Source organism: Eucyclogobius newberryi, unplaced genomic scaffold (genome assembly GCF_026437365.1).
Source record: "Eucyclogobius newberryi isolate DKJ021-1_F unplaced genomic scaffold, fEucNew1.0.hap1 SCAF_4, whole genome shotgun sequence".
NCBI lineage: Eukaryota > Metazoa > Chordata > Actinopteri > Gobiiformes > Gobiidae > Eucyclogobius > Eucyclogobius newberryi.
This window is the reverse complement of record NW_027316056.1, coordinates 41,129,538-41,147,381: the sequence shown is the minus strand read 5'-3', so window position 1 is coordinate 41,147,381 and position 17,844 is coordinate 41,129,538. Positions and strand designations below refer to the sequence as shown.

The 17,844-nt window shown below is 48.8% G+C and overlaps 1 protein-coding gene across 2 annotated transcripts in view; it reads left to right on the top strand.

Moving 5' to 3' along the window:
• The first annotated feature begins 821 nt into the window (after positions 1–821).
• rcor3 (REST corepressor 3) overlaps positions 822–17,844 on the top strand; it is a 25,818-nt gene continuing 8,795 nt past the window's right edge. Inside the window, exons 1-6 of one of the 2 annotated variants that reach the window (XM_072462849.1) lie at positions 822–1,024; positions 14,826–14,960; positions 15,091–15,143; positions 15,657–15,818; positions 17,226–17,350; positions 17,433–17,511. In XM_072462849.1, coding sequence (XP_072318950.1) covers positions 904–1,024; positions 14,826–14,960; positions 15,091–15,143; positions 15,657–15,818; positions 17,226–17,350; positions 17,433–17,511 — 675 coding nt within the window. In that variant the 5' untranslated portion in view covers positions 822–903. Of the gene's footprint in view, positions 1,025–14,825; positions 14,961–15,090; positions 15,144–15,656; positions 15,819–17,225; positions 17,354–17,432; positions 17,512–17,844 lie in introns of both variants that reach the window. The other variant, XM_072462848.1, reaches the window with a different exon arrangement.

The following is a 17,844-nucleotide window of genomic DNA, read 5'->3' as shown; positions in this document are numbered from 1 at the left end:
AACCTTAACCTTAACCCTAACCTTAACCCTAACCCTAACTCTGACCCTAACCTTAACCCTAACCTTAACCCTAACCCTAACTCTGACCCTAACCTTAACCTTAACCCTAACCTTAACCTTAACCCTAACCCTAACCTTACCCCTAACTCTGACCCTAACCTTACCCCTAACCCTAACCCTGACCCTGACCCTGACCCTGACCCTGACCCTAACCCTATCTGACCCTAACCTTAACCCGGCGCGGTCAAATAGCGAAGCAGTTTCAGGAGCCGCGGCACAAAATAACATGGCAGTTTCGGCCGCGGCTCTGTAGACACTTTTCCCTTTTCTTTTTAGTTTTCCAGAGCTCGTCTGATGCTTCGCGTTTGTCTCCCTCTGGTGGACACGTGTCAGTAACGCAGTGGAGCCTGTGAAACTGCGGGAAACTCAAATAACTCAGATGACATGAATTAAAACTCTGTGATGTGAAGGATAATACTCTGACGTGAGCCGCGTGCCTCGGTTTGACCCCGAAAGTGTCCGTAATTCCGCTTTAAACGACGCTAATCGCGCTTTATCGTTGTTTGTGTGGTCAGCGGAGGGATACGGAACTCCGAACCGAGGAGCGTATCAGCCGTGTTCGATCCTTCCGCTGCGTGAGCTAGACCCGCGCGTTCCCGTCTATAACGGGCTCATAACGTCTGTTCGGATGTTATAATCACATGGAATAGTTTGCACTGCGGGACGGGCGGGACCACGCGGCGTCCGTCGCCTCCGAAGCCGCCGCGGAAGCCGCGTCACGCCGTCCTCAGCAGCGCCCCCTGTCGGCCGCAGCGCAGTTCCAGGCAGCGGGTCCTGGCGCCTTCTCTGCCCCGGAAAAACAGCGTCGAGCCGCGGGCCCTAGAGCGACGCGGAGCCGCCACGATGCCCGGCATGATGGACAAGGGCTCCGAGTACCTGGGCAAGGGCCGCTCCAACGGCACCAAGAGCCCGTCCACCGCGTCGAACGGACACTGCACGGACGACAGCAGCGACGACGAGCACGGTGCGTAGCCTCGGTCAGCGCGGAGCCTCGGTCAGCCGCGGCGCGAGGGCGAAACGGGCGATTTAGCGTGAAAAAAAACCCCGAGAATGTGGACTCAAAACGGGTGAAAACGGGCTAATAAAGGCGCGGGCACGAGCGTGGACCCGGGCCGAACCGGGCTAAACACCGGGGGACGTAAACGCACGTGTCAAAAGACTTTGTTATTGTTCAAATAACGTCCTCTGTGTGTGAGTAATGGACAGAGCTGCGTTATAACGTGTCTCTGTGTGTGTAATAGTGTAATAGAGCTGTTATAACGTGAAGAGAGAGCCTCGAACACATGCTAACTGACAGAGAGAGAGCCTCGAACACTGACAGAGAGAGCCTCAAACACATGCTAACTGAAAGAGAGAGCCTCGAACACTGACAGAGAGAGCCTTGAACTCATGCTAACTGACAGAGAGAGAGCCTCAAACACATGCTAACTGACAGAGAGAGAGCCTCGAACACATGCTAACTGACAGAGAGAGCCTCGAACACATGCTAACTGACAGAGAGAGAGCCTCGAACACATGCTAACTGACAGAGAGAGCCTCGAACACATGCTAACTGACAGAGAGAGAGCCTCGAACACATGCTAACTGACAGAGAGAGCCTCGAACATATGCTAACTGACAGAGAGAGCCTCGAACACATGCTAACTGACAGAGAGAGCCTAGAACATATGCTAACTGACAGAGAGAGCCTCGAACACATGCTAACTGACAGAAAGAGCCTCGAACACATGCTAACTGACAGAGAGAGCCTAGAACACATGCTAACTGACAGAGAGAGAGCCTCGAACACTGACAGAGAGAGCCTCAAACACATGCTAACTGACAGAGAGAGAGCCTCAAACACATGCTAACTGACAGAGAGAGCCTCGAACATATGCTAACTGACAGAGAGAGCCTCGAACACATGCTAACTGACAGAGAGAGCCTAGAACATATGCTAACTGACAGAGAGAGCCTCGAACACATGCTAACTGACAGAAAGAGCCTCGAACACATGCTAACTGACAGAGAGAGCCTAGAACACATGCTAACTGACAGAGAGAGAGCCTCGAACACTGACAGAGAGAGCCTCAAACACATGCTAACTGACAGAGAGAGCCTCGAACACTGACAGAGAGAGCCTCAAACACATGCTAACTGACAGAGAGAGAGCCTCAAACACATGCTAACTGACAGAGAGAGCCTCGAACACTGACAGAGAGAGCCTTGAACTCATGCTAACTGACAGAGAGAGAGCCTCAAACACATGCTAACTGACAGAGAGAGAGCCTCGAACACATGCTAACTGACAGAGAGAGCCTCGAACACATGCTAACTGACAGAGAGAGCCTCGAACACATGCTAACTGACAGAAAGAGCCTCGAACACATGCTAACTGACAGAGAGAGAGCCTCGAACACAAGCTAACTGACAGAAAGAGCCTCGAACACATGCTAACTGACAGAGAGAGCCTCGAACTCATGCTAACTGACAGAGAGAGCCTCGAACACTGACAGAGAGAGCCTCAAACTCATGCTAACTGACAGAGAGAGCCTCGAACACATGCTAACTGACAGAGAGAGCCTCGAACACATGCTAATTGACAGAGAGAGCCTCGAACACATGCTAACTGACAGAGAGAGCCTCGAACACATGCTAACTGACAGAGAGAGCCTCGAACACATGCTAACCGACAGAGAAAGAGCCTCGAACACATGCTAACTGACAGAGAGAGCCTAGAACACATGCTAACTGACAGAGAGAGAGCCTCAAACACATGCTAACTGACAGAGAGAGCCTCGAACACATGCTAACTGACAGAGAGAGCCTAGAACACATGCTAACTGACAGAGAGCCTCGAACACTGACAGAGAGAGCCTCAAACACATGCTAACTGACAGAGAGAGAGCCTCGAACACATGCTAACTGACAGAGAGAGCCTCGAACACATGCTAACTGACAGAGAGAGCCTAGAACACATGCTAACTGACAGAGAGAGAGCCTCGAACTCATGCTAACTGACAAAGAGAGCCTCGAACACATGCTAACTGACAGAGAGAGCCTAGAACACATGCTAACTGACAGAGAGAGAGCCTCGAACAAATGCTAACTGACAGAGAGAGAGCCTCGAACACATGCTAACTGACAGAGAGCCTCGAACACTGACAGAGAGAGCCTCGAACACATGCTAACTGAAATAGAGAGAGCCTCGAACACATGCTAACTGACAGAGAGAGAGCCTCGAACACATGCTAACTGACAGAGAGAGCCTCGAACACTGAGAGAGAGAGCCTCGAACTCATGCTAACTGACAGAGAGAGCCTAGAACACTGACAGAGAGAGCCTCGAACTCATGCTAACTGACAGAGAGAGCCTCGAACACTGACAGAGAGAGCCTCGAACTCATGCTAACTGACAGAGAGAGAGCCTCGAACACATGCTAACTGACAGAGAGAGCCTCGAACACTGACAGAGAGAGCCTCGAACACATGCTAACTGACAGAGAGAGCCTCGAACACATGCTAACTGACAGAGAGAGCCTCAAACACATGCTAACTGACAGAGAGAGCCTCAAACACATGCTAACTGACAGAGAGAGCCTGAACACATGCTAACTGACAGAGAGAGCCTCGAACACATGCTAACTGACAGAGAGAGCCTCGAACACATGCTAACTGACAGAGAGCCTCGAACACATGCTAACTGACAGAGAGAGCCTCGAACACATGCTAACTGACAGAGAGAGCCTCGAACACTTACAGAGAGAGCCTCGAACACATGCTAACTGACAGAGAGAGAGCCTCGAACACATGCTAACAGAGAGAGAGCCTCGAACACATGCTAACTGACAGAGAGAGACTCGAACACATGCTAACTGACAGAGAGAGCCTCGAACACATGCTAACTGACAGAGAGAGAGCCTCGAACACATGCTAACTGACAGAGAGAGCCTCGAACACATGCTAACTGACAGAGAGAGAGCCTCGAACACATGCTAACAGAGAGAGAGCCTCGAACTCATGCTAACTGACAGAGAGAGCCTCGAACACATGCTAACTGACAGACAGAGAGCCTCGAACACATGCTAACTGACAGAGAGAGCCTTGAACACATGCTAACTGACAGAGAGAGCCTCGAACACATGCTAACTGACAGAGAGAGCCTCAAACACATGCTAACTGACAGAGAGAGCCTCGAACACATGCTAACTGACAGAGAGAGCCTAGAACATATGCTAACTGACAGAGAGAGCCTCGAACACATGCTAACTGACAGAAAGAGCCTCGAACACATGCTAACTGACAGAGAGAGCCTAGAACACATGCTAACTGACAGAGAGAGAGCCTCGAACACTGACAGAGAGAGCCTCAAACACATGCTAACTGACAGAGAGAGCCTCGAACACTGACAGAGAGAGCCTCAAACACATGCTAACTGACAGAGAGAGAGCCTCAAACACATGCTAACTGACAGAGAGAGCCTCGAACACTGACAGAGAGAGCCTTGAACTCATGCTAACTGACAGAGAGAGAGCCTCAAACACATGCTAACTGACAGAGAGAGAGCCTCAAACACATGCTAACTGACAGAGAGAGCCTCGAACACTGACAGAGAGAGCCTTGAACTCATGCTAACTGACAGAGAAAGAGCCTCGAACACATGCTAACTGACAGAGAGAGAGCCTCAAACACATGCTAACTGACAGAGAGAGAGCCTCGAACACATGCTAACTGACAGAGAGAGCCTCGAACACATGCTAACTGACAGAAAGAGCCTCGAACACATGCTAACTGACAGAGAGAGAGCCTCGAACACAAGCTAACTGACAGAAAGAGCCTCGAACACATGCTAACTGACAGAGAGAGCCTCGAACTCATGCTAACTGACAGAGAGAGCCTCGAACACTGACAGAGAGAGCCTCAAACTCATGCTAACTGACAGAGAGAGCCTCGAACACATGCTAACTGACAGAGAGAGCCTCGAACACATGCTAACTGACAGAGAGAGCCTCGAACACATGCTAATTGACAGAGAGAGCCTCGAACACATGCTAACTGACAGAGAGAGCCTCGAACACATGCTAACTGACAGAGAGAGCCTCGAACACATGCTAACCGACAGAGAAAGAGCCTCGAACACATGCTAACTGACAGAGAGAGCCTAGAACACATGCTAACTGACAGAGAGAGAGCCTCAAACACATGCTAACTGACAGAGAGAGCCTCGAACACATGCTAACTGACAGAGAGAGCCTAGAACACATGCTAACTGACAGAGAGCCTCGAACACTGATAGAGAGAGCCTCAAACACATGCTAACTGACAGAGAGAGAGCCTCGAACACATGCTAACTGACAGAGAGAGCCTCGAACACATGCTAACTGACAGAGAGAGCCTAGAACACATGCTAACTGAAGGAGAAAGAGCCTCGAACACATGCTAACTGACAGAGAGAGCCTAGAACACATGCTAACTGACAGAGAGAGAGCCTCGAACTCATGCTAACTGACAGAGAGAGCCTCGAACACATGCTAACTGACAGAGAGAGCCTAGAACACATGCTAACTGACAGAGAGAGAGCCTCGAACAAATGCTAACTGACAGAGAGAGAGCCTCGAACACATGCTAACTGACAGAGAGCCTCGAACACTGACAGAGAGAGCCTCGAACACATGCTAACTGAAATAGAGAGAGCCTCGAACACATGCTAACTGACAGAGAGAGAGCCTCGAACACATGCTAACTGACAGAGAGAGCCTCGAACACTGAGAGAGAGAGCCTCGAACTCATGCTAACTGACAGAGAGAGCCTAGAACACTGACAGAGAGAGCCTCGAACTCATGCTAACTGACAGAGAGAGCCTCGAACACTGACAGAGAGAGCCTCGAACACTGACAGAGAGAGCCTCGAACACATGCTAACTGACAGAGAGAGCCTCGAACACATGCTAACTGACAGAGAGAGCCTCAAACACATGCTAACTGACAGAGAGAGCCTCAAACACATGCTAACTGACAGAGAGAGCCTGAACACATGCTAACTGACAGAGAGAGCCTCGAACACATGCTAACTGACAGAGAGAGCCTCGAACACATGCTAACTGACAGAGAGCCTCGAACACATGCTAACTGACAGAGAGAGCCTCGAACACATGCTAACTGACAGAGAGAGCCTCGAACACATGCTAACTGACAGAGAGAGAGCCTCGAACACATGCTAACTGACAGAGAGAGCCTCGAACACTTACAGAGAGAGCCTCGAACACATGCTAACTGACAGAGAGAGAGCCTCGAACACATGCTAACAGAGAGAGAGCCTCGAACACATGCTAACTGACAGAGAGAGACTCGAACACATGCTAACTGACAGAGAGAGCCTCGAACACATGCTAACTGACAGAGAGAGAGCCTCAAACACATGCTAACTGACAGAGAGAGCCTCGAACACATGCTAACTGACAGAGAGAGAGCCTCGAACACATGCTAACAGAGAGAGAGCCTCGAACTCATGCTAACTGACAGAGAGAGCCTCGAACACATGCTAACTGACAGACAGAGAGCCTCGAACACATGCTAACTGACAGAGAGAGCCTTGAACACATGCTAACTGACAGAGAGAGCCTCAAACACATGCTAACTGACAGAGAGAGCCTCGAACACATGCTAACTGACAGAGAGAGCCTAGAACACATGCTAACTGACAGAGAGAGAGCCTCAAACACATGCTAACTGACAGAGAGAGCCTCGAACACATGCTAACTGACAGAGAGAGCCTAGAACACATGCTAACTGACAGAGAGCCTCGAACACTGACAGAGAGAGCCTCAAACACATGCTAACTGACAGAGAGAGAGCCTCGAACACATGCTAACTGACAGAGAGAGCCTCGAACACATGTTAACTGACAGAGAGAGCCTAGAACACATGCTAACTGACAGAGAAAGAGCCTCGAACACATGCTAACTGACAGAGAGAGCCTAGAACACATGCTAACTGACAGAGAGAGAGCCTCGAACTCATGCTAACTGACAGAGAGAGCCTCGAACACATGCTAACTGACAGAGAGAGCCTAGAACACATGCTAACTGACAGAGCGAGAGCCTCGAACACATTCTAACTGACAAGAGAGAGCCTCGAACACATGCTAACTGACAGAGAGAGCCTCAAACACATGCTAACTGACAGAGAGAGCCTCAAACACATGCTAACTGACAGAGAGAGCCTCGAACACATGCTAACTGACAGAGAGAGAGCCTCGAACAAATGCTAACTGACAGAGAGAGAGCCTCGAACACATGCTAACTGACAGAGAGAGCCTCGAACACATGCTAACTGACAGAGAGAGCCTCGAACACATGCTAACTGACAGAGAGAGCCTCGAACACATGCTAACTGACAGAGAGAGCCTCGAACACATGCTAACTGACAGAGAGCCTCGAACACTGACAGAGAGAGCCTCGAACACATGCTAAGTGACATAGAGAGAGCCTCGAACACATGCTAACTGACAGAGAGAGAGCCTCGAACACATGCTAACTGACAGAGAGAGCCTCGAACACTGACAGAGAGAGCCTCGAACTCATGCTAACTGACAGAGAGAGCCTAGAACACATGCTAACTGACGGAGAGAGCCTCGAACTCATGCTAACTGACAGAGAGAGCCTCGAACACTGACAGAGAGAGCCTCGAACACATGCTAACTGACAGAGAGAGCCTCAAACACATGCTAACTGACAGAGAGAGCCTCAAACACATGCTATCTGACATGAGAGAGAGCCTCGAACACATGCTAACTGACAGAGAGAGCCTCGAACACATGCTAACTGACAGAGAGAGCCTCGAACACATGCTAACTGACAGAGAGCCTCGAACACATGCTAACTGACAGAGAGAGACTCGAACACATGCTAACTGACAGAGAGAGCCTCAAACACATGCTAACTGACAGAGAGAGAGCCTTGAACACATGCTAACTGACAGAGAGAGCCTCGAACACATGCTAACTGACAGAGAGAGAGCCTCGAACACATGCTAACAGAGAGAGAGCCTCGAACTCATGCTAACTGACAGAGAGAGCCTTGAACACATGCTAACTGACAGAGAGAGAGCCTCGAACACATGCTAACTGACAGAGAGAGCCTCGAACACATGCTAACTGACAGAGAGAGCCTCGAACACATGCTAACTGAAAGAGAGAGCTTCGAACACATGCTAACTGACAGAGAGAGCCTCAAACACATGCTAACTGACAGAGAGAGCCTCGAACTCATGCTAACTGACGGAGAGAGCCTCAAACTCATGCTAACTGACAGAGAGAGCCTCGAACACTGACAGAGAGAGCCTCGAACTCATGCTAACTGACAGAGAGTCTCGAACACATGCTAACTGACAGAGAGCGCCTCGAACACATGCTAACTGACAGAGAGAGCCTCGAACACTGACAGAGAGAGCCTCAAACACATGCTAACTGACAGAGAGAGCCTCAAACACATGCTAACTGACAGAGAGAGCCTCAAACACATGCTAACTGACAGAGAGAGCCTGAACACATGCTAACTGACAGAGAGAGCCTCGAACACATGCTAACTGACAGAGAGAGCCTCGAACACATGCTAACTGACAGAGAGAGCCTCGAACACATGCTAACTGACAGAGAGAGAGTCTCAAACACATGCTAACTGACAGAGAGAGCCTCGAACACATGCTAACTGACAGAGAGAGCGCCTCGAACACATGCTAACAGAGAGAGAGCCTCGAACACATGCTAACAGAGAGAGAGCCTCGAACACATGCTAACTGACAGAGAGAGCCTCGAACTCATGCTAACTGACGGAGAGAGCCTCGAACTCATGCTAACTGACAGAGAGAGCCTCGAACACTGACGGAGAGAGCCTCGAACTCATGCTAACTGACAGAGAGAGAGTCTCGAACACATGCTAACTGACAGAGAGCGCCTCGAACACATGCTAACTGACAGAGAGAGCCTCGAACACTGACAGAGAGAGCCTCGAACACATGCTAACTGACAGAGAGAGCCTCAAACACATGCTAACTGACAGAGAGAGCCTCAAACACATGCTAACTGACAGAGAGAGCCTCAAACACATGCTAACTGACATGAGAGAGAGCCTGAACACATGCTAACTGACAGAGAGAGCCTCGAACACATGCTAACTGACAGAGAGAGCCTCGAACACATGCTAACTGACAGAGAGAGCCTCGAACACATGCTAACTGACAGAGAGAGAGTCTCAAACACATGCTAACTGACAGAGAGAGCCTCGAACACATGCTAACTGACAGAGAGAGAGCCTCGAACACATGCTAACAGAGAGAGAGCCTCGAACACATGCTAACTGACAGAGAGAGACTCGAACACATGCTAACTGACAAAGAGAGCCTCGAACACATGCAAACTGACAGAGAGAGCCTCGAACACATGCTAACTGACAGAGAGAGCCTCGAACACATGCTAACTGACAGAGAGAGCCTCGAACACATGCTAACTGACAGAGAGAGCCTCGAACACATGCTAACTGACAGAGAGAGCCTCGAACTCATGCTAACTGACGGAGAGAGCCTCGAACTCATGCTAACTGACAGAGAGAGCCTCGAACTCATGCTAACTGACAGAGAGAGAGTCTCGAACACATGCTAACTGACAGAGAGCGCCTCGAACACATGCTAACTGACAGAGAGAGCCTCGAACACTGACAGAGAGAGCCTCGAACACATGCTAACTGACAGAGAGAGCCTCAAACACATGCTAACTGACAGAGAGAGCCTCAAACACATGTTAACTGACAGAGAGAGCCTCAAACACATGCTAACTGACATGAGAGAGAGCCTGAACACATGCTAACTGACAGAGAGAGCCTCGAACACATGCTAACTGACAGAGAGAGCCTCGAACACATGCTAACTGACAGAGAGAGCCTCGAACACATGCTAACTGACAGAGAGAGCCTCGAACACATGCTAACTGACAGAGAGAGAGTCAAACACATGCTAACTGACAGAGAGAGCCTCGAACACATGCTAACTGACAGAGAGAGCGCCTCGAACACATGCTAACAGAGAGAGAGCCTCGAACACATGCTAACAGAGAGAGAGCCTCGAACACATGCTAACAGAGAGAGAGCCTCGAACACATGCTAACAGAGAGAGAGCCTCGAACACATGCTAACAGAGAGAGAGCCTCGAACACATGCTAACTGACAGAGAGAGCCTCGAACACATGCAAACTGACAGAGAGCCTCGAACACATGCTAACTGACAGAGAGAGAGCCTCGAACACATGCTAACAGAGAGAGAGCCTCGAACTCATGCTTACTGACAGAGAGCCTCGAACACATGCTAACTGACAGAGAGAGAGCCTCGAACACATGCTAACTGACAGAGAGAGCCTCGAACACATGCTAACTGACAGAGAGAGCCTCGAACACATGCTAACTGACAGAGAGAGCCTCGAACACATGCTAACTGACAGAGAGAGCCTCGAACACATGCTAACTGACAGAGAGAGCCTCAAACACATGCTAACTGACAGAGAGAGCCTCAAACACATGCTAACTGACATGAGAGAGAGCCTCGAACACATGCTAACTGACAGAGAGAGCCTGAACACATGCTAACTGACAGAGAGAGCCTCGAACACATGCTAACTGACAGAGAGAGCCTCGAACACATGCTAACTGACAGAGAGAGCTTCGAACACATGCTAACAGAGAGAGAGCCTCGAACACATGCTAACAGAGAGAGCCTCGAACACATGCTAACAGAGAGAGAGCCTCGAACACATGCTAACTGACAGAGAGAGACTCGAACACATGCTAACTGACAGAGAGAGCCTCGAACACATGCTAACTGACAGAGAGAGCCTCGAACACATGCTAACTGACAGAGAGAGAGCCTCGAACACAAGCTAACAGAGAGAGAGCCTCGAACACATGCTAACTGACAGAGAGAGCCTCGAACACATGCTAACTGACAGAGAGAGCCTCGGTTCAAACCTCAGACGGTCCAGACACAGAGCGAGAGTGTGAAAATGGCTCAGGACCAGGAGCTTCACGGTTCAAACCTTTCAGGAGTCTCAGACGCACCGGCCCTTTAAATGAAAACATGTGTCTGTGTTGATCTAACACACGTTTTCTGCTCCAAGTGGTTTTTGTCTCATTTCACTTTATTTAGTCTTTTATTTGTTTTGTAAAGCTGGACTCAAACTGGAAGAAACGTGACAGTGACTCTCTGTGTTTCAGTCGTGACTCTCTGTGTTTCAGTCGTGACTCTCTGTGTTTCAGATGTGACTCTGTGTTTCAGTCGTGACTCTCTGTGTTTCAGTCGTGACTCTCTGTGTTTCAGATGTGACTCTCTGTGTTTCAGTCGTGACTCTCTGTGTTTCAGTCGTGACTCTCTGTGTTTCAGTCGTGACTCTGTGTTTCAGATGTGACTCTCTGTGTTTCAGTCGTGACTCTCTGTGTTTCAGATGTGACTCTCTGTGTTTCAGTCGTGACTCTCTGTGTTTCAGTCGTGACTCTCTGTGTTTCAGTCGTGACTCTCTGTGTTTCAGTCGTGACTCTCTGTGTTTCAGTCGTGACTCTCTGTGTTTCAGATGTGACTCTCTGTGTTTCAGTCGTGGCTCTCTGTGTTTCAGATGTGACTCTCTGTGTTTCAGTCGTGACTCTCTGTGTTTCAGATGTGACTCTCTGTGTTTCAGTCGTGACTCTCTGTGTTTCAGTCGTGACTCTCTGTGTTTCAGTCGTGACTCTCTGTGTTTCAGATGTGACTCTCTGTGTTTCAGTCGTGACTCTCTGTGTTTCAGATGTGACTCTCTGTGTTTCAGTCGTGACTCTCTGTGTTTCAGTCGTGACTCTCTGTGTTTCAGTCGTGACTCTCTGTGTTTCAGTCGTGACTCTCTGTGTTTCAGTCGTGACTCTCTGTGTTTCAGTCGTGACTCTCTGTGTTTCAGTCGTGACTCTCTGTGTTTCAGTCGTGACTCTCTGTGTTTCAGTCGTGACTCTGTGTTTCAGTCGTGACTCTCTGTGTTTCAGATGTGACTCTCTGTGTTTCAGTCGTGACTCTCTGTGTTTCAGTCGTGACTCTCTGTGTTTCAGTCGTGACTCTCTGTGTTTCAGTCGTGACTCTCTTGTGTTTCAGTCGTGACTCTGTGTTTCAGTCGTGACTCTCTGTGTTTCAGTCGTGACTCTCTGTGTTTCAGTCGTGACTCTCTGTGTTTCAGTCGTGACTCTCTGTGTTTCAGTCGTGACTCTCTGTGTTTCAGTCGTGACTCTCTGTGTTTCAGTCGTGACTCTCTGTGTTTCAGTCGTGACTCTCTGTGTTTCAGTCGTGACTCTCTGTGTTTCAGATGTGACTCTCTGTGTTTCAGTCGTGACTCTCTGTGTTTCAGATGTGACTCTCTGTGTTTCAGTCGTGACTCTCTGTGTTTCAGTCGTGACTCTCTGTGTTTCAGTCGTGACTCTCTGTGTTTCAGTCGTGACTCTCTGTGTTTCAGTCGTGACTCTCTGTGTTTCAGATGTGACTCTCTGTGTTTCAGTCGTGACTCTCTGTGTTTCAGTCGTGACTGTCTGTGTTTCAGTCGTGACTCTCTGTGTTTCAGTCGTGACTCTCTGTGTTTCAGTCGTGACTCTCTGTGTTTCAGATGTGACTCTCTGTGTTTCAGTCGTGACTCTCTGTGTTTCAGATGTGACTCTCTGTGTTTCAGTCGTGACTCTCTGTGTTTCAGTCGTGACTCTCTGTGTTTCAGTCGTGACTCTCTGTGTTTCAGTCGTGACTCTCTGTGTTTCAGTCGTGACTCTCTGTGTTTCAGATGTGACTCTCTGTGTTTCAGTCGTGACTCTCTGTGTTTCAGATGTGACTCTCTGTGTTTCAGTCGTGACTCTCTGTGTTTCAGTCGTGACTCTCTGTGTTTCAGTCGTGACTCTCTATGTTTCAGTCGTGACTCTCTGTGTTTCAGTCGTGACTCTGTGTTTCAGTCGTGACTCTCTGTGTTTCAGATGTGACTCTCTGTGTTTCAGTCGTGACTCTCTGTGTTTCAGTCGTGACTCTCTGTGTTTCAGTCGTGACTCTGTGTTTCAGTCGTGACTCTCTGTGTTTCAGATGTGACTCTCTGTGTTTCAGTCGTGACTCTGTGTTTCAGTCGTGACTCTCTGTGTTTCAGTCGTGACTCTGTGTTTCAGTCGTGACTCTCTGTGTTTCAGTCGTGACTCTCTGTGTTTCAGTCGTGACTCTCTGTGTTTCAGTCGTGACTCTCTGTGTTTCAGTCGTGACTCTCTGTGTTTCAGTCGTGACTCTCTGTGTTTCAGTCGTGACTCTCTGTGTTTCAGTCGTGACTCTCTGTGTTTCAGATGTGACTCTCTGTGTTTCAGTCGTGACTCTCTGTGTTTCAGATGTGACTCTTTGTGTTTCAGTCGTGACTCTCTGTGTTTCAGATGTGACTCTCTGTGTTTCAGTCGTGACTCTCTGTGTTTCAGTCGTGACTCTCTGTGTTTCAGTCGTGACTCTCTGTGTTTCAGTCGTGACTCTCTGTGTTTCAGATGTGACTCTCTGTGTTTCAGTCGTGACTCTCTGTGTTTCAGTCGTGACTGTGTTTCAGTCGTGACTCTCTGTGTTTCAGTCGTGACTCTCTGTGTTTCAGTCGTGACTCTCTGTGTTTCAGATGTGACTCTCTGTGTTTCAGATGTGACTCTCTGTGTTTCAGTCGTGACTCTCTGTGTTTCAGTCGTGACTCTCTGTGTTTCAGTCGTGACTCTCTGTGTTTCAGTCGTGACTCTCTGTGTTTCAGTCGTGACTCTCTGTGTTTCAGTCGTGACTCTCTGTGTTTCAGATGTGACTCTCTGTGTTTCAGTCGTGACTCTCTGTGTTTCAGTCGTGACTCTCTGTGTTTCAGATGTGACTCTCTGTGTTTCAGTCGTGACTCTCTGTGTTTCAGATGTGACTCTCTGTGTTTCAGATGTGACTCTCTGTGTTTCAGTCGTGACTCTCTGTGTTTCAGATGTGACTCTCTGTGTTTCAGTCGTGACTCTCTGTGTTTCAGTCGTGACTCTCTGTGTTTCAGATGTGACTCTCTGTGTTTCAGTCGTGACTCTCTGTGTTTCAGATGTGACTCTTTGTGTTTCAGTCGTGACTCTCTGTGTTTCAGATGTGACTCTCTGTGTTTCAGTCGTGACTCTCTGTGTTTCAGTCGTGACTCTCTGTGTTTCAGTCGTGACTCTCTGTGTTTCAGATGTGACTCTCTGTGTTTCAGTCGTGACTCTCTGTGTTTCAGTCGTGACTGTCTGTGTTTCAGTCGTGACTCTCTGTGTTTCAGTCGTGACTCTCTGTGTTTCAGTCGTGACTCTCTGTGTTTCAGATGTGACTCTCTGTGTTTCAGATGTGACTCTCTGTGTTTCAGTCGTGACTCTCTGTGTTTCAGTCGTGACTCTCTGTGTTTCAGTCGTGACTCTCTGTGTTTCAGTCGTGACTCTCTGTGTTTCAGTCGTGACTCTCTGTGTTTCAGATGTGACTCTCTGTGTTTCAGTCGTGACTCTCTGTGTTTCAGTCGTGACTCTCTGTGTTTCAGATGTGACTCTCTGTGTTTCAGTCGTGACTCTCTGTGTTTCAGATGTGACTCTCTGTGTTTCAGATGTGACTCTCTGTGTTTCAGTCGTGACTCTCTGTGTTTCAGATGTGACTCTCTGTGTTTCAGTCGTGACTCTCTGTGTTTCAGTCGTGACTCTCTGTGTTTCAGTCGTGACTCTCTGTGTTTCAGTCGTGACTCTCTGTGTTTCAGATGTGGGGATGAGAGTGGGCTCGGACTATCAGGCTTCCATCCCGGACTTTGAACCCGGAGCCACAAAGTACTCGGACAAAGAGAGCGGCGGGATGTTAGTGTGGTCGCCGTATCACGCCATCACCGACTCCAAACGTGAGACACTGTCCAACCAACACCCTGTCCTCTGTCAGGTCCTCATGCCAAACACCCTGTCCTCTGTCAGGTCCTCATGCCAAACACCCTGTCCTCTGTCAGGTCCTCATGTGCCTCTGTCTTTTCACAGTGGACGAGTACATCGCCATCGCCAAAGAGAAGCACGGATACAACGTGGAACAGGTCAGTCCTGGTTCAGACCTGGTTTAGTCCTGGTTCAGACCTGGTTCAGACCTGGTTTAGACCTGGTTTAGTCCTGGTTTAGACCTGGTTCAGACCTGGTTTAGACTTGGTTTAGACCTGGTTTTGTCCTGGTTTAGACCTGGTTCAGTCCTGGTTCAGACCTGGTTCAGACCTGGTTTAGACCTGGTTTAGTCCTGGTTTAGACCTGGTTCAGACCTGGTTCAGACCTGGTTTAGACCTGGTTTAGTCCTAGTTTAGTCCTAGTTTAGTCCTGGTTTAGACCTGGTTCAGACCTGGTTCAGACCTGGTTTAGACCTGGTTTAGTCCTAGTTTAGTCCTAGTTTAGTCCTGGTTTAGACCTGGTTCAGACCTGGTTCAGACCTGGTTTAGACCTGGTTTAGTCCTGGTTTTTTGTTCAAAGGGTCAGCGAGGTAACTAAACCGAGTCTCTCCCTGGTCTAAACCCGGTCTAAACCCGGTCTAAACCCGGTCTAAACCCGGTCTTCCTCCTCAGGCGCTGGGCATGCTCTTCTGGCACAAACACAACATCGAGAAGTCTCTGGCAGATCTTCCAAACTTCACTCCGTTTCCAGACGAGTGGACGGTGGAGGACAAGGTTCTGTTCGAGCAGGCGTTCAGCTTCCACGGCAAGAGCTTCCACCGCATCCAGCAGATGGTAAGAGTACCACAAATACTCCACTAGTACAGATGGTAAGAGTACCACAAATACTCCACCAGTACAAATGTAAGAGTACCACAAATACTCCACCAGTACAAATGTAAGAGTACCACAAATACTCCACTAGTACAGATGGTAAGAGTACCACAAATACTCCACCAGTACAAATGTAAGAGTACCACAAATACTCCACTAGTACAGATGGTAAGAGTACCACAAATACTCCACCAGTACAAATGTAAGAGTACCACAAATACTCCACTAGTACAGATGGTAAGAGTACCACAAATACTCCACTAGTACAGATGGTAAGAGTACCACAAATACTCCACTAGTACAGATGGTAAGAGTACCACAAATACCCCACTAGTACAGATGGTAAGAGTACCACAAATACTCCACCAGTACAGATGGTAAGAGTACCACAAATACTCCACCAGTACAGATGGTAAGAGTACCACAAATACTCCACTAGTACAGATGGTAAGAGTACCACAAATACTCCACTAGTACAGACGGTAAGAGTACCACAAATACTCCACTAGTACAGACGGTAAGAGTACCACAAATACTCCACTAGTACAGACGGTAAGAGTACCACAAATACTCCACTAGTACAGATGGTAAGAGTACCACAAATACTCCACTAGTACAGATGGTAAGAGTACCACAAATACTCCACTAGTACAAATGTAAGAGTACCACAAATACTCCACCAGTACAAATGTAAGAGTACCACAAATACTCCACCAGTACAAATGTAAGAGTACCACAAATACTCCACTAGTACAGATGGTAAGAGTACCACAAATACTCCACCAGTACAAATGTAAGAGTACCACAAATACTCCACTAGTACAGATGGTAAGAGTACCACAAATACTCCACCAGTACAAATGTAAGAGTACCACAAATACTCCACTAGTACAGATGGTAAGAGTACCACAAATACTCCACTAGTACAGATGGTAAGAGTACCACAAATACTCCACTAGTACAGATGGTAAGAGTACCACAAATACCCCACTAGTACAGATGGTAAGAGTACCACAAATACTCCACCAGTACAGATGGTAAGAGTACCACAAATACTCCACCAGTACAGATGGTAAGAGTACCACAAATACTCCACTAGTACAGATGGTAAGAGTACCACAAATACTCCACTAGTACAGACGGTAAGAGTACCACAAATACTCCACTAGTACAGACGGTAAGAGTACCACAAATACTCCACTAGTACAGACGGTAAGAGTACCACAAATACTCCACTAGTACAGATGGTAAGAGTACCACAAATACTCCACTAGTACAGATGGTAAGAGTACCACAAATACTCCACTAGTGCTACTACTACGATGGCTCCTGCCTCTGGATAATGCGTTGTTGGCGTTTCTTGCTCAGCTGCCGGACAAGTCGATCTCGTCTCTGGTGAAGTACTATTACTCGTGGAAGAAGACTCGCTCCAGAACCAGCCTCATGGACCGACAGGCGCGCAAGTTGGCCAGCCGTTCCAACCAGGAGGACAGGTAGTATGTGTACCTTTACTTCACGGTATTGTTACTACTGCAAGCACCGGCGCCGTAGTAACCGAGCGTCTGTGCGTCGCAGTGAGGAGGAAATGGAAGAGGCCAATCCCATCGAAGCCAACGACAGCGACTACGACCCCAACAAGGAAACGAAGAAAGAGGTGAGCGGTTTGGAGGAAAGGGAGCGATCAAGGGGGTCCGCTCCTCGTTTGGTCCTGGTTTAGGTCTGGTTTAGTTTCGGGTTTAGTCCTGGTTTGATGTGGTTGTCGTGGCAAGTGTGGACACTGCCTCGTATCCTCAGTGCGAGGGCTGTGGTCGACCAAGACGCCATCGGCCGATTCAAGACGCCATCGGCCAATTCACTCGCACGGGATCTCTGAAGGAGGCGAGACCCTCCTTAGAAGGCTCTAAACCGAAGCAGCCCGCGGTCCACACCCTCCGCCCGCTCGTCCAGGCTCCCCCTCGGCGGCAGAGCGCAGGTCGACGCCCGAACA